At 40.9% G+C, this 15,656-nt stretch overlaps 2 protein-coding genes across 4 annotated transcripts in view; one reads left to right on the plus strand and one right to left on the minus strand.

The window, feature by feature from the left end:
- The window catches only part of IL16 (interleukin 16), a 29,575-nt gene extending 21,055 nt beyond the window's left edge, over positions 1–8,520 (plus strand). For 2 of the 3 annotated variants that reach the window (XM_088063103.1, XM_088063105.1), the window contains 8 exons: positions 497–972; positions 2,460–2,601; positions 3,857–4,943; positions 5,447–5,630; positions 5,835–5,936; positions 6,567–6,819; positions 7,695–7,820; positions 8,065–8,520. In XM_088063103.1, the coding sequence (XP_087919229.1) occupies positions 497–972; positions 2,460–2,601; positions 3,857–4,943; positions 5,447–5,630; positions 5,835–5,936; positions 6,567–6,819; positions 7,695–7,820; positions 8,065–8,258 (2,564 nt within the window). In that variant the 3' untranslated portion in view covers positions 8,259–8,520. The remainder of the gene's footprint in view (positions 1–496; positions 973–2,459; positions 2,602–3,856; positions 4,944–5,446; positions 5,631–5,834; positions 5,937–6,566; positions 6,820–7,694; positions 7,821–8,064) is intronic. The other variant, XM_088063104.1, reaches the window with a different exon arrangement.
- Positions 8,521–10,356: 1,836 nt separating this feature from the next.
- STARD5 (StAR related lipid transfer domain containing 5) lies at positions 10,357–15,495 on the minus strand. Its single transcript, XM_005521769.3, has 6 exons — positions 15,389–15,495; positions 15,209–15,258; positions 14,975–15,107; positions 13,485–13,602; positions 12,333–12,426; positions 10,357–11,825 (listed from the first exon to the last, which is right to left on the minus strand). The coding sequence occupies exons 1-6, from the start codon at positions 15,476–15,478 to the stop codon at positions 11,678–11,680; spliced, it is 633 nt and encodes a 210-aa protein (XP_005521826.2). The 5' UTR covers positions 15,479–15,495; the 3' UTR covers positions 10,357–11,677.
- Positions 15,496–15,656: the final 161 nt, after the last annotated feature.

Raw genomic sequence — 15,656 nt, forward strand, 5'->3', positions numbered from 1 at the left:
TACCAACAAAAATTGTTGTGCGAATTTCCTCTCACAGTTGCTCATCCTCTCCAATTCACAAGCTCTGCTTAGAGCTTTTCAAGCAATGATAAGACTATGACAACAAGAACTGCACAATGAAGGTGATGTCCTAGGGGTAAACTTTGTTAATCCCTTATTTGTGAGGAAAGGCATATGCAGTCATGGCTGGAGCTTTTAGCCCAGCTCAGGTATGACAGAAATGCATTGAATGATGCTCCTTTGAGTGTCTTCTAAAGGACTAATAGGTAACAGTCATCATCAGTAAAACTATAGTGCTTACATATATATAGGGAAAAGGTTATTTGGGTGTTCAGGAGCTTGGCTGTTGACTTTTGAGCCTACAAGCCTTCAATGCATAAATCATACCTTCACATCCACTGTGGATGATATTTAGCTGCAGATTTCATCAGCTGACTCCTAGAAGCGAGCACTTTGCATGTACTGAACAGACATTTTGAACATGTTCCTGACCCAGGTGTTAAGAGGCTGGACACAAGCTGGCACGGGAGGCACCCCTGTGAGAAGCACATGGACAGAAGCGCGGGTTACTGCAGCCGCAGGGCAGAGCGGCTCATGACCCGCTCCAGCAGCGACAGCAGCTACAACCCCCGGGCCTCGTGTGCCACTGCTGCTGTGCACCAGCTCACGGACTTGAAAGCGAGAGTACACAGTGTAGATGTACCAATCACACAGCAACCTGGGCTGCTGTACTCATTCTCTGCCAATAATTCAGGGAGAAATTCCCCTCCGACCTGTAGTGAAAGCGGTCGAGCCTTGCAAAACACTAAGAAGTCATCAGAGATCCTCGTTAGAAAACCTAAATCATCGAAGCCCAAGCCTCCACCAAGGAAATACTTCAAGCAGGACTGCACGTGTGATGACCAGGGTAATGCAGACAAAAAAGAAAAGCTTGTATCAGAAGTGGCTGCATCACCTTCTGCAAGTGTTCAGGTAAAGTAAAATTTACAACATTTTTCTTGTGTCTGCTTATTTGTGAGGCAGGGGAAGGAGGAAGGCAAAGTGGCTTTGCATGGCAGCAGGAAGAAGGGTAAGAAAGAAAGAGAAACACATGAAAACTGGGGGAAGAAGATGAGGCTCTTCTGTTTTGAAAAGAAGGTGTGTATCTTAGTGAAAGCAGTTTAGTACAAAATGCTATGTTCAAGGTAAGGTCAGAAGGCAGAGTATTGTCTGAAGAAAATCTTCCATACTAAGGTATCTGAGTCAAAATCCCAGTGAGAGCAGCTGCAAGAATGAATCTGAGTCCCTGCCCCTCCTCATGAGCGTGTGCCACTGGTGGTATCGAGCACACTCTGGTTCTGGGGTTATGCCCTAGGCTGGGACAGGAGGGGTTTACACAGCCTCTGATGCCAGCTTGGTGTAGCTGACCCCAACTACCTGTGCCACAGTCATAGCATTTATGAAGTAATCATGAAACAATAATTTCTTTGTTTCTGTAGTGGATTTTTATTGGAAGCACTAATGTTATGTACAGTAGGGAATCTTGGTCTCAGATGCATTAATGAGACCAGGAGGTATTAAATAAACCCATTAAGTTGTAGTGCACATACATATTTGTTGATGAGCTACAGTATTTGAAAAGAGTGTACTTTTGTGCGTTACTAAATTTCAGTTCCCTCTCTTATCTAAGGCAACAGAGAGTGTTTCTCTTTTGCATGAGCGTGAAGGATTGTGAGATTTGCATGTTGAAACAAAATTGTGCTTTGTTTAAAACTGAAACCTCTTTTCCCCAGGTTTAGTAATATGCCGGTAGAAATGAACTGTTCTCAGTTCAGTGCAAAGGAAAAAACCAACAAAACCCCACAAACCCACAAAACCCCAAACAGTTCCCAAGCTGCAAAGATCAATACAAAATTATATAGAGCAAACTGAAATCCACATATAATGTTACTATCCAAGAAAACATCAGTTAAGCATCTTAGGTAAGGTCACTTTTACCATCCCCTAAACAGAAACCACTGCTAGAAGATCAACTTTCTGAAGTAAAATTAAGGGAAATAAGTACTTGTTGAACTTATCACTCCCTGCAACTTCTTATTCTTTGGTCATTCTAAATGACAGTGAGAAAAAACTAAATCTTAAGGTCAATAAAATCCATGAAAAATCAAGGTTTGTTTAGGAAGACAACTTCCTCCATTAAGACAGTCTATATATCTATATGTACCCAAGAAAGAAAGTTTCTTGTCAGAATGTATTTCAGATCATTAAGAGAAGGTTATATTAATACTTTTAATCTTTTTTTTAACCTTTATTCCCCACAAAGTTTGTATTGGTCAGTCTGAGGCCTGCATACCACAATTTTATATGGGGTTTCTGGATTATTTCCAGATTCATATATTTTTTCAGACTTTTTTCAGATTCATATATAGTGTGGTTTGCATAATTGCATTCTGACACACTTCTCTTTCCTGTTTGTTCAGCAGGAAGTTGGAGAACCAGCGCTAGAGGAACATCAAACTGATGTAACTCACGGTATCTTCACCACTTCTCCTACAGCATTTGGTAAGGAACCCTCAACTGCTGCTCCAGTGGGCAGAGATCAAGAAAGAAAAGAAAAATTAGGTATGTTTAACTCCAAGAACTAATTTTTTTTCCACAGCTAAATAAATAGTATTTAGTTTGGATTCCAAAATGCTTACTGAGCTGACTTCACTTTCTCCTTAAATATAGTCTTCAAACCAAAACTGTAAATTTTGGGGCAAATAGATGAAATTTCAAATTATTGATTAATCTCTGTACAGAAAGGGAAAGTAGATAAAAATCAGCATAAGAGATGATTTACTGTATTTTTGAAAATTATTGATTAATCTTTGTAAAAAAGAGAAACTAGATAAAAAGCAGAGTAAGAGATGATTTCTTGTAAAAATTGTTAATGGACAGGTACAATATTGCTGTTTTGCTTCAGATGAAGCTGCTTATTTATACTGAATATCTGATATTAAAGCTCTTAGTTTTTAGCACTTCTAAAGGATATTTTTATGCACAATTTCAGGGCTCTGGTGTTGCAATGGCACAAACCAGTGACAAGTTACTTTTCTGCTATGCTAGTTAGAATTAAGGAAACTTAGTGTTAAGGGAACAAGACAATCTCAAGAGGTCTCTTACAACATAAAGGCTTATGTAATTCTCTAAGTTATAGCTCAGATCATTAAAAAAGTAAAAATGTTGCCTTAAAAAAGAAGTTCACACTGAAGCAGAAAACAGTACCTGTTTGCACAAACAGAAGTTTGCTGCCATTCAGCCTAACCATGTCTAACATTAAAATTCATAATTGCTCTGTGAACTAAAAAAATATTCCCATATTAGAATCAAGTTTTTACTTACCAGAAAAATCAACTGGAAATGCCTGGGGAAATTTGAGGAAGCATAAATATCGAAGATCTTCCTGTGATAGTCTTTTTAGAGTAGGATATACTTATAAATGTAGAAAATAAAAAATGTTTTTAAAAATAATTTATCGTAGCACCAGCTTTTTCTCCAGGCTGCAAACATTGCAGTTTTAACTTTCTCTTTTAGCTGTTACAGCCTGTATCAAGATTTCAGCACCCCAGAATTTCAGTATTTATAAACCTTTAAAAAAAGCAATCTTGTATTTAAGTGTACAGGAGCCTTGTTTTTCCATTTAATTTCAGTGTCTGGATTAAGAACTTAGAGATCGAGTTATGAATTTTTAAAAAGTTTAAACTTTCTAAAAACTTTAAAAAAATCTATCAGAGGCTTGAATGAAATTCAAGCTTAATGAATTAGTAATGGTGCAGTGAGAAGGGATGGAGAAGCAGACAGATGGTTGTTTATAATCGATGTCTCTTTATTACAGGGACTCCACTTTCAGCAGTACAAAGACCTGTACTTAAAAGACAAGCACGAGTAGATTATAGTCTTGATACAACAGAAGACCCCTGGGTTAAAATTTCTGACTGCATAAAAAGCTTATTTAATCCTACCATGAGTGAAAACAACGTCCACTTGGATTTACAATCTGGCAAAGACAAAAAAAAAGAGAATCAAAATCGAAGCAGCTCAGAGACAGTTCTGAAGAAATCAGAATCAGAATTAGTCAGTTCCAAAGTTCTAAAATCAGATGAAAATGACACTGTGAAAAAAGGTCCTCCTGTTGCACCGAAGCCCACCTGGTTCCGCCAAAGTCTGAAAGGACTGAGGAAAGCAAATTCAGATCTAAAACCACAGGCAGATCAAAGTCCTCCCAACCATGACAGTATTTCCAGCAAAAAACTGCCATCCAGCTTATCACGTGTGTCTCCTGGGGGATCATCAATAAAACAAAGAATAAGCTCATTTGAATCCTTGAGTGCTCCACAGTCACCTGAAAAAGCCCCCCGAAGGTTGAGCCTAAAACCATCGGTGCAGAAAGAACCTTCTCCCACGGCAGCAGGGGCAGAGGCAGCTCCAGTGTGTTCAAACCAACCCTTCCTCCACCATTGTGAAAACAGCCACCAACAGCCACCTGTGGCTGTGGCTACAAAGAGCCTGGATAGAGCTTCCTCTCGCAGGGAGCGTATTGCAGCCAGCTCAGAGAAAAACAGCAATGCCAGCACTGAAAATTCATCAAGCCTCTTAACTCCAGGAGCCACTGCAAACTCCCATCTTGTGTCGGTAGCAAAAGCACACAGCCTAAGGTCACGAAGCTTCCCTCTTTCTGCAGCCCAGGCTTGTGAGATAATGAAGCCGTGTGATGAGAAGTGTAACAAAATCTATTCCATCAGCAGCCAGGTGTCATCTGCTTTAATGAAATCATTGCTTTGCCTTCCTCAGTCCCAAGCCTCTTCTGGAAACAGTGCATGGGAAACTCTGGACACAGTCTCTCAGTCCTCCATGGAGGAGGATGGGGCTTCCATCTCACCTGCAAGTGAGAATCATCACCTAGACACTGGGTTTTCCCTAAAGTAAGATACCATGTTTAAAACTCAGATTTACAGGTTTACTGATTCACTGACAGATTAAAGTTCTAAGGTAGCAGCACACTTATAGAAGTAAAGCACAGATTAAGTTAAGAACTTTTGAGAGCATCAAGGTTAAAGGACCCATAACTGTTAATTTTCTTCCTAATTTGTATTATGTACATACATGCATATTTCAAACATGCTCCTCCAGCATTATTTCTAGTATCTCCACGATAAAGCAGATTTAAGTGTCTTTGCCTGAGGCCATGAGATTATTCTTATTCTTTTATGCAATAGATTCCACTTCCTTTAAGTTAACACAATTAATTTCCATTTGCCATTATATATTTTTAAATATATTTTCCATTATAATAGTTTGTAGGAGTTACCACCAAATTACATGCTAATAAGATAAAAAGGTGACTGCTCCAACATTGCCTTTTATTTAGTGGGTATGTTCTCTCATAGCTCAATGTTTCTTTTTTGTTCTTGTCACAATGGGACAGCCTCTCAGAGCTGAGAGAATACACAGTGAGCCTTGCAGACAAAGGGAAGGAGGAAGACAAACAGCAACAGGGCTCACCTCAAGCATCCGGTGTGTCCGGGCAGTCAGTCATCTCCCTGCTTTCCCCTGAGGAGCTGGCAAAGCTTATAGAGGAAGTCAAAGCCCTAGATGAAGAAACCTTAAAGGTAAACCTGCTTTTTTCTTTTTTTTTTTTTTTTTTTTTGTGCATGAGTTTCAGAAAGCTGTAGAGTGAATGTGTCTAATTAATCTTTGCAACCTTATATTTTACTTATGCTACTAAGTCTGATTAAAAAAATGCACAACAGATTTTCCAATCATTGTGCCATATCTTTTGGGAAGTTCTTGACTTTATTCCTTTCTCTGCCTAGGAATTTGATGATATTCATGTTACAGTTTTGCATAAAGAAGAAGATACTGGGCTTGGATTCAGCCTGGCAGGGGGCATTGATCTAGAAAACAAAGTGGTAACAGTAAGTAGCATCTTAAAAAATACTCCCAAATCAATGTTCTATCTACAAATACATACCTTACTGATTTTCTATTACAGTTTTTGGCTTTCAGATAATCAAAGCAGGCAGCTGTATTGATAGGGTTGGAAGGACCATAAGAGGTGAAAATGGGTTTCTTCTGCACCTCCTTCCCCAGCAGCTCTGAAAGCCGAGGCAGAACACACAGCCCTCGGCAGGAAATAACAACACCTTACTCACGTGCTTACAGAAGACCATGCAGGATGGTCTGGAGGAACAGGGTGGGTGAAAACATATCAGGGGTCTGGAGGTTAGAGATAAGTCTCACACCTCCTTCCTCTCACAAGCAGAGCAGCAAGAGGGTCAGGAAGTAGTATATGCAAGATACACAGCACGGGCAGCATGGCTGTACTAGAGCCAAAGTGCTCCCCTGGCTGCTTGAGGAGGGATGTGCACAGGAAAACTTCTCCATGCAAATTTATTCAGTCCTCCATCCTGAAATGTGATAGCAGCAACTTGCTCCTGGCAAAGAATGCAAAATGCACATGGTGTAAACTGTTAACTAAGGGATTTAGTGACTTGTCCTTGTTTCTTCTTCCCTTGTGTGTGTGTGGTGACTGGGCTCTTCAATAGGTTCACAAAGTATTTCCCAATGGACTGGCCTGTCAGGAAGGAACTATTCAGAAAGGAGATGAAGTACTCTCCATTAATGGGAAGTCTCTGAAAGGTGCAACTCACAGTGATGCCTCAGCAATCATGCGACAGGCCCGGCAACCCAGACAAGCTGTGGTTGTCACCAGAAAATCCAAAGATGGAGAAAAAAATCTCAATGTTTCAATCAGTTCTAGTACATCATCAGTAGCAAGCAATGCCTCACAAGAGTCTGGTAAGTTTAGTGGCATTATCTTGCAGCCCCCACCTGATAAGTGTTTACTCATCACCTGAAATCTAGGTGTTCATAAAACCAGTAGTGGCTGCAGAAACTGTGAACCCTGATTAAAGACAGCACAGTTAATAAAACATTCCTGAAATAAACACTGAAATATTTGAAATAACATTATTGAAAAGGGAAAAAAACAATGGATTTCTAAACTAACTCCTTAAAAAACCCAAGCAAGTGTAATTCTCCATATGAATTTCTGTAGATGTACAAAGATGGTTATTGTAGCAACACATCTAATTGAAGGTATAATGACCGCTCAGTGAACAGTGGTTCTTTATTCTAATATTGTTACATGACTTGTTCTCCATGAAAGAGAATTCCAGTTTGAACAAACAATGTGCTGTTGTTTGATATAGCAGGTGGCTACATCAGAAACACAGCAAGGTTAGAGTTTTGCAGAATATTTCACTTTCAGAATTATTTGGTGTTTTGGTTTGGTTTTGGGTTTTTTTTCTAAAGCATGATTTGGAGATCTGTAGCTTTATTTTCATACTGCAAATTAGCAGCCTTGTAGTCAACAACAACTTCATAACTAATACGAAGTCAAGTATTTCCCTTAGATTTTGTTAATTTAACAGATTTTTATAATTCCAATAACTGTCTTACATTTCCATCCTCCCATTAATTCAAATGTAATTTTCCCCAGCTTCCCAGAGGGTCTTATATGTGAAAATGAGAAATTAAAAGCTTTCATTTTCTCTTTCATTTGACAGTTTATAAGACCTTTGCAAACAATCCAAAAGTTATTATTTTGTAACAGATGTTTGAGCTTTTTAGACTGTGTGCTGTCCATGTGGTAACTTTCCATTTGTTTGCAGCCACTGGAGATACAATCTGCACTGTAACTCTAGAAAAAACATCTGCTGGTTTAGGATTCAGTCTGGAAGGAGGCAAAGGCTCTATTCAGGGAGATAAACCCATCATGATCAACAGGATATTTAAAGGTAAACACACTTAACATTTTCCCAACTCAGGCAGACTTGTGGGCTTCATAACTGAATGCTGATTTATAACTATGGAAATGTTATTTTTTCAAATGCAGCATTATATTGTTCGGTGCCAGTAATTTGTTGCCTGCTGGGATCAGGTGGTTTATAACATGCTGATGATCCATTCACTAGTAAGTGAAAGATCCATTAAAGTTTCTTCCACGGAAAGAATTAAAAGAAATGCTTTTTCTGTCCCCAGGGACTGCACTGGAACAGAGCAGCCCTGTTCAGCCTGGTGATGAGCTCCTACAAGTGCACACAAGTGCCATGCAAGGACTCACTCGTTTCGAGGCATGGAATGTAATCAAGGCATTACCTGATGGGCCCATCACAGCCATCATCAAGAGGAAGAATCGCAGCTCTGTTACCAGCAAGTCATCTGAAACTTTGTGAGAGGAGGGATTAGACTACTGCCAATATTCAAACAAAGGATTTTATTACTTGCAGACACTTGGCTGGTACAGCGATATACTCAGAAAGTACCCATGAGGAGTACACTGGAACTTACTGCCAGTTACAGAGAAAACTGTCTGGGATTAACTAAAATGATTCTTATTTCAGTCTTCTGAAACAGATGTTACAAAGCATATAATTATAAAATAATGACTTTGTTAATAATATACTGGTTGTAATAAAATACATGACAGCTATAGTACTCTCATATTTAAAGTTATTAACTTAACAAGTATCAGAAACAGATCCTGTGCTGAATTTTCAGTGCTACTCTTCAAGTCCTGTTCTCTCCCTTATCTTCCCAGCAACAAGAAACATGTCTATGAGCCTGTAACTAAACATTGCCTTTAGAGAATGGGTAGGGCACAGAAAAGGGTTGCAGCTTTGTGTGTCAAAACGTTCCCTAGAAAATTCTATCTTTCCTATTAAAAACAGAGCATTCAGGACAGCCAAAATCTGTGAAAGTGACTTTCTACTGGCAGCTGACAAAGCCATCTCAACTGCAGCAGGCAAACACAGGGTGGGAGAGAGTTCTCATGGTACTGCAAGGGGAAGGCAGGAAGCTGAGGGTAACGTAGTGGAAGTTTTCCTAACCCTCCTCTGGCCAGAGGTCTCAAGAGGACTACAGCAGGAGAATAACAAGGCTGGTCATAACAAAATCTTACCTTCAAACAACACTTTTTCTTTTAAACGTCTGTGTTAATTTTGCAAGGCAAAGTACCAGCAGGAGTAATTGTGCATCCAAGTACTTCTGAACTGTTTATTCTGGAAAGGCTAAATAACTTGGAGACAAATCTATGCTTCAAACACTGCCTCCTATATGCACTGTATGGAATTCTACCAGCAGCACAAGCACCTGTGGCAAAATGATCTCGTACACCCACTTGGTCTTCTCTGACCTGCTTCATTAAAGAGAGAGACGCAAGGGCAGGATGGAAGCAGTGACTCCCTAGCTGAGAGCCAGATGGCTGGCCTGGTTATTGTCCTTGGCTCTTCACCTTCCCAGAGATGGGAATTTTCTGTCCCCTCCTTCAATTACCTAATTTCACCAGGAAGAAATGAAGGAGCTCAGGAGCTGTTTTCCATACACCCAACACAATGCCTCAAAAACAGCAATTAAGAGAAAAGGAAGGATAATAGGCAGGAGAAGGTATTAATAAAATCCAGGCATTGAACTTCCTGTGGCCTTTTCTTGCAAGAAAACTGTAAATTAATCCTTGAAAGAACATTCTTGACAAGCCATCTGTCCCCACACTTCCAAACACTTCCTCAGCTGAGCTCTCTTTCCCTAAAAATAACCTCTATCTCAAAACAAAAATTTTATTAGTTGGGTATCAATAAGAGAAATATGTGAGAAAATCTTCCTATACTTTTTTGAACTGGTACCTACATAAAAAACTTTGCCAAAACATTTCCAACTCAAATATGGCAGGGCAGAAGGCTGAATGTGAAAGGCTCTTAATTCCTGGCTAGAAGGTGTTGAGCACTCACAAAAGGTGATCTTAAGTTATTCCAGTGAAGTGTCTTACCTTTATTGCTCAAAGCAATAAAAAAAATTATGAATAGCTAATAAGAAGCCACATTACCTGCAAAAATAATTTGCATTATTTGCAGAAATAATGAGTGGCAACCTCAGCTGTGCTTCTTGAATTTCTGCTAATTAAATTCATGATAATCCTGACAGGACTTGCCAAGATATGAGACTGCATGCCTAACAACCTCAGTACATTTACAAAAATATGTATAAGCCTCCGTAGTATCAAGGCCCACATCTCTTCTCAGTGAACTTGTTATTCTTCCTAAGTATAGACAGCAGCAACTGGAAGTAAATACCAAACAAGGGCAAAGAACCTTGAGGGAGTGTTCTCACCAAAATACCTCTTCCCTAGGCAGTAGACATCATCAGGGAAGGTTTTTCCCTCTCCTTGCTTTAAATTCAGAGAAATGCTGGAGCTCTAAGCAGCTCTTTGTCTTCCCTGATGGTGGAACAGGTGTACGAGGAACCATTTCAAAGGATGATTCAGGAAAAACAGTAAGATATAGCACACAAAATATTTATTTACCACACCCACACAAGTTTTTACATCTTTGTATACAAAGGAGACTGGACTAAAAACTGTTCCCTTGAAAAACTGGTCCATAGGATGAGGTTTACAGTGGAAAATTTATTGTGCAAGTCCATGCCCTATACCAAAGATAAAAAAATACAGGGACAGAAAGCAGAGCATATTAACCTTGTTAAACAATCGAGTCACCACAGTAAAATCACAACCTTAATTTAGCTTCCTCACTCAAAAACTATTTTTACTTCTGTAATTATATGTAATCCATAGTAATGGTAACATTCCTGCAGCAACCAGCACCATAGATATCTCTTCAAATGGACACACCTTGGCACACAAAATCAGGTGCTGATTTCCCAATGTAATGTTGGGAGGCAAACCAGTCTTAGAAAAAAGCAACATCCTTATGGCCTGTCAAGGCAAAGCTAATGAAAAGATTATTTACCCGTTAAAACCTCTCACCACAGGAAACCAAAAAACATTCAAATACGGTTCAAAATGGTAATTTCATGTGCCTTTTAAAAACTGGTAAGTAAAGTGCTTAATCCTCTTTATTTATTGCCTCTATGTCGGTTCAGTTTGTGTCGTGACACTATGAAACCACTGGTTTTGGTAGCAGAGAGGGGAAAGCAAGAATGTCTATTTGCCAGCCCACATACTTGTGCATTGATTAGCACTGCTGGACCTTGACTTACAAAAAAGCACTTAAGGCATATTTACCATCAATATTGATGTCTGCTGGAACAAACAAGTGAAATCCTCTACATAATCCCATTTTTTCTGGCGTTCATGATTTGCTGGCTGGACCCACTGAGGCATCTTAGCAGCTCTAGCTAGCAGCAGGAGGGATACATCTTTAGGGAGAGAAGCATTTTTCCACAGAAATCTACAGGGAACTTCAGAGACCAAGCAGAGCTGACCTGCACCTGGCTGTGGTGCTAAGTAGATTTGAGAAATGCTTTTCCTCACAGACACTGACAAAGAATAGATCCAGCATGTCCGTCTTCTCCTGCAGACAGTCACCACTGCTGCCTCCAGGATTTTTCCAGCCTCTGGTGTGGTATTTTTCTAATCATTGAAGTGAAGAATTTAATATTACATAAGACTGCATTGTTCTGCATGGAGTCAGGTAGAAAACGCTGTTTTAAAATGTATTGTACTCAGTTCATTGTTTCATATCTCCTTTCTTAAGTATCTTAGCTGATAGAAGAGTCCTGAGGCCAACTTTGTATTTTTTACCCACAAGCTGACAGGTTGTTTCCTACCCTCAGCTGGTGATGTCAGCAACTCGTCCTGTCATGCTTTTAATGCCTTAAGAGCTTTCGTCAGGTTGCTGTAAAATCCAGATATACTAGACGGAAAAAAGGAATCCACCACTGTCTGAGGAAGATAGCCACCAAGATCCGTCTGAAAGAAAGTGAGGAGCTCAGTCCTGTCTGGCTCCCTGCAAAGACAATAAAAGTGATTTTATAGCCCACGGTTTAAGAGCATTAAGAACTTTTCAGTGACTCTTACTTGTATCAGAATAGATATTTCCAAAAGCTTTTCTTTTTTTAAACAAACAAACAAATTTCAGTGAATGTCACTACAAAATTAAAGTTTATGTATGCCCTAATTAGCTACATGACTCCATCCATAAATTATGGCAAATCAACCAGATATTCATTCACCAAAACTTAAGACCATACTTGTACATTTTGCTGACTCTCTGCTCAAGAGGTCACGATAACAGTTCCTGTAACATTAAAAACTTCCCTCTAGGAAATGGAGAGAAACTAATTCATTGCACAAAAATGAGAACAGAAAGGGCACTCAGTTATAACAGTTACTGGGAAGACATTGCCATTGCCAAGAGCTTACAGGTCACATGTGGCCACACACACATGAAGACACCACACAATGGAGAAGAGGAGCTTCAGAATTTAAAATATTCAAGCAGATTGTTTCTTACCCTGGAACAGGTATGCAGAAACAGCCACAGGGATAATTAAAACCTCTCACAAAATTTGGTTGAGGAGGACACAGAGGGTGTTCCACGTTGGTGGCTGAAAGAAAAAGCATTGAAGGAAGGTGTCATTCTTCCAGAAGACATGAAAGATTTCTTGGTATGCAAAGCTCCAGATGGGAAGCAAACTCACTATACAAAATGTATTGAAAAAGAACTGCAGTACAACCTGTTCAATGTGGGGCTGACAAGTGGTCAGAAAAGACCATTAAAATGAACTACTCTGGCCTTAGAATGGGGAAATCAAAGAAGTACTGAATTTATAAGCAATTGTTACTGAGCTCTGAAGGAGGAAGCATCCACACTTCGACACAGTTTCATCGAGCCCATGTTGCGTGAGGGCACTGCTTTTCTTGAGAGATCATTTAATTTTCATTAGAGGTCAACAATTTTAATTGTTGGTTACTTCCAACAATCTCAAACCTCACACAGATACATCACTTCCCTGCTGAAAAGCTGCACTCAAGCAAGAATATAAACTCCTGACAAGGCTTTTCTGAACAGGATGGGAAAACGGGACACGATGAACAGTGGAGCAATAAAAGTTCAGACTTGTAACAGTTAAACAGAATGAAAGTGAAAAAACAAATTAACGTCCTTCTGTACAGTGGTAGCCCCTTGAAAATCAGCACTATTTGTTTTCATGAAACCAAATATTTTCACAAACAGGACTGGTACATTTATTCAATAGCTTCACTGAAACCTGTGCAGAAAATGCTCAAACAGTATTTAGTCTAAACAGGACTCCTTTTAGAAAGTTCTGTGAACTCATAAAACAAAGAAACACACTCAAAATACCCCAGAATTTAACAAAGTAAATTAAATACTTATTCATTCTCAAAAGCATAGCAAGGGAAAAAACCATAGGCCAGTCTTATCATTATCTGAGTGTTAAGATGATTTACGTACTCTAGGAACAACAATGTAGAGAGATTACTATTTTCTCTTCTGATCAAGATGAGGTCAACTACTGAACAGCTTGTTACTTAGTTTTAATTATATGTTTATTTCTGGTAGCTTTTATTTTATAGTTGTTTCCAGTAGTCGTTGGTTATCTCCAAATGCAGCATGAAGCTGTTTAGAATACAAGTGCCTTACCAGCAGACAGCATTGTCCCATCTTCACATTCCTTCATTACTACTACATCCACAAATTCCCTTGGTGAAATAATCCTCATGCAGGCTGAAGGGGTTGTGGTTCTGCATACAGACACAGTCTGGAAATCATAGAACAGAGTTATGTCAGTTGATGTTCTCAAAAGTACAGCAGAAAAATCCCTGTACTTTCTGGCACTCTTTTAGTTGCACTTTCTAAACTCCATCAAGGAGTTCTACATCCTTTGTTGAACCAGATGTAAATCAGCACAGTCAAAAGGCACTACCAAAATCAATCAAGAACAGGAAAAAAACAGAGTGACAAAGTGTTTCTTCGACATTCAGAGGGGACAGATACCACAAGGGATGCTGAAATGTAAATCTGGCATATCTGTGTTCCCAGGACAGTTAAAACCCTCGCCCTCCCCCGGACACTAGCAAAGAAAACTTCTTTGTGAAGTGTACACAGGATACAACCTGATAACTTGGTCTGCTACACTACACAAACATTAATGCTATCATCTGCTCCCCTGATTGGCTCCCAAAACAGAAGTTTCTACCACACTGGTAGGTGCTGGCAAGTCTGTGAATTTCAAGTGGCAGGCTGCAGCATTCCTGAAGTTGTCTATAATGAATACTAAATGCCTATAGGATTCCTCCAAGAAAAATAAACTTCCTGGAACTTCCAAAAACATTTCTGGGACTAGCTGTCCTTGCACCTGGCTGTCTCCCAGCACATACAACCACTTCAGACTGGGGATCTAAACTCAATGCCCTTTTAATTTTCCAACACACTTTAAAAAAAAAGGAATTAGACTGTACAAGTGTGACAGTAGAAGCTGCTGCTCATACACAGCCCTGCTCATCTGTCTGCTCAAAAGTGCAGCATCTCCATTTTAATGAAAGATGCAAACCACTGGTTGCTGAGGCAGGGTGTGATGTGCAGGCCAGTGTCACTGCTGCCATCGCAAAAGATGGACGGGGCCTGAACTGATGGCTGATGACGTGAATGCTTCACTGCTTAGCTAAGTCTATGTACGCTCTAAACGTTCTCTTCCCTCACACTGAGCTTGCTAAAAACAATTGTGCTTAGCTTGATTTGCAGCATTAACAACAACGTTGTGCAGGAATCTTTAACATTATATGTTATACATATATATATATATATATATATATATATATATATATATTACACATTTGCAGATTTTAAGTACACAGTATTTAGCCACAAATGATTTTCCTTTCCTTTCAGAAAGATGAGCTATTTTCTATATACATATATATGCTAATAAAATGTATAAAATTTATGGAAAAGGATAAAGAAAAAAACAAAAAACAAAGGCAAAAAGGTAATTTTTTTCCAGCATCGTTCAGCTGATCCAGCCAGAAACACAGCACAACTTAAGACTTGCTACCTCCCTGCATATAACATTGGCTGTCCCATAAGGCCCGACGCTGCATAAATCTTGCCGGAACAGTTTTTAAGGAACTCACATCACTGATGGCTTCGATGACCTCGAAGTCCTTCACGTTTTGGTCCCACTTGGTCCTGAGCCCGCCGGCCACCGGCTTTATGTACTCCCAGACATTCTGCGGGCTGGCGGGCAGGATGCCCTCGCCCTTGTACCTGCGGGGGACGAAAGGAAAGCGAACCGCGCTGCTCTACCCTGCCCGGCCCCGGCAGCACCGCGGGCAGGACCCCGCGCCCCGGGAACGAGCCGTACTCACAGATTCCCAGCGAACTCCGCCGAGGGTCTCCAGGACACCGCGACCTCACCCTGCGGGACGGGAAGCGTTCAGCCGCCGGCTGAGCCGGGCAGGCTCCCGCCCCTCCCCGCCGCAGCCCCCTGACCCACCGTGCTGCGGCAGCCCCCTGACCCACCGTGCTGCGGCAGCCCCCTGACCCACCGTGCTGCGGCAGCCCCGCCAGCCCTCGGGCTCCCGCCGGTAGAGCCGCAGCTTCTCCGCCGCCGCCTCAGCGCGCCCCACGCAGTCCATGGCGGGCGGGCGGAGCCGCTGCGGCGCCGCTTTGAGCGCCCGCGCCGCGCCGCCCCTGGGCCGATGGCGGCACCGCCCCTCACCTGAGGGTGACGCCGGCTCGGCCCGGCCCGGCCCGGCCCGGCCCGGCGGGACAAGCGAGCGCGGGGCTGGGAGAGCCCGGGCAGCGGGGATGGCA

This window comes from Pseudopodoces humilis, chromosome 16 (genome assembly GCF_049639895.1).
Source record: "Pseudopodoces humilis isolate 2021_Gansu_Grassland_sample_001 chromosome 16, ASM4963989v1, whole genome shotgun sequence".
NCBI lineage: Eukaryota > Metazoa > Chordata > Aves > Passeriformes > Paridae > Pseudopodoces > Pseudopodoces humilis.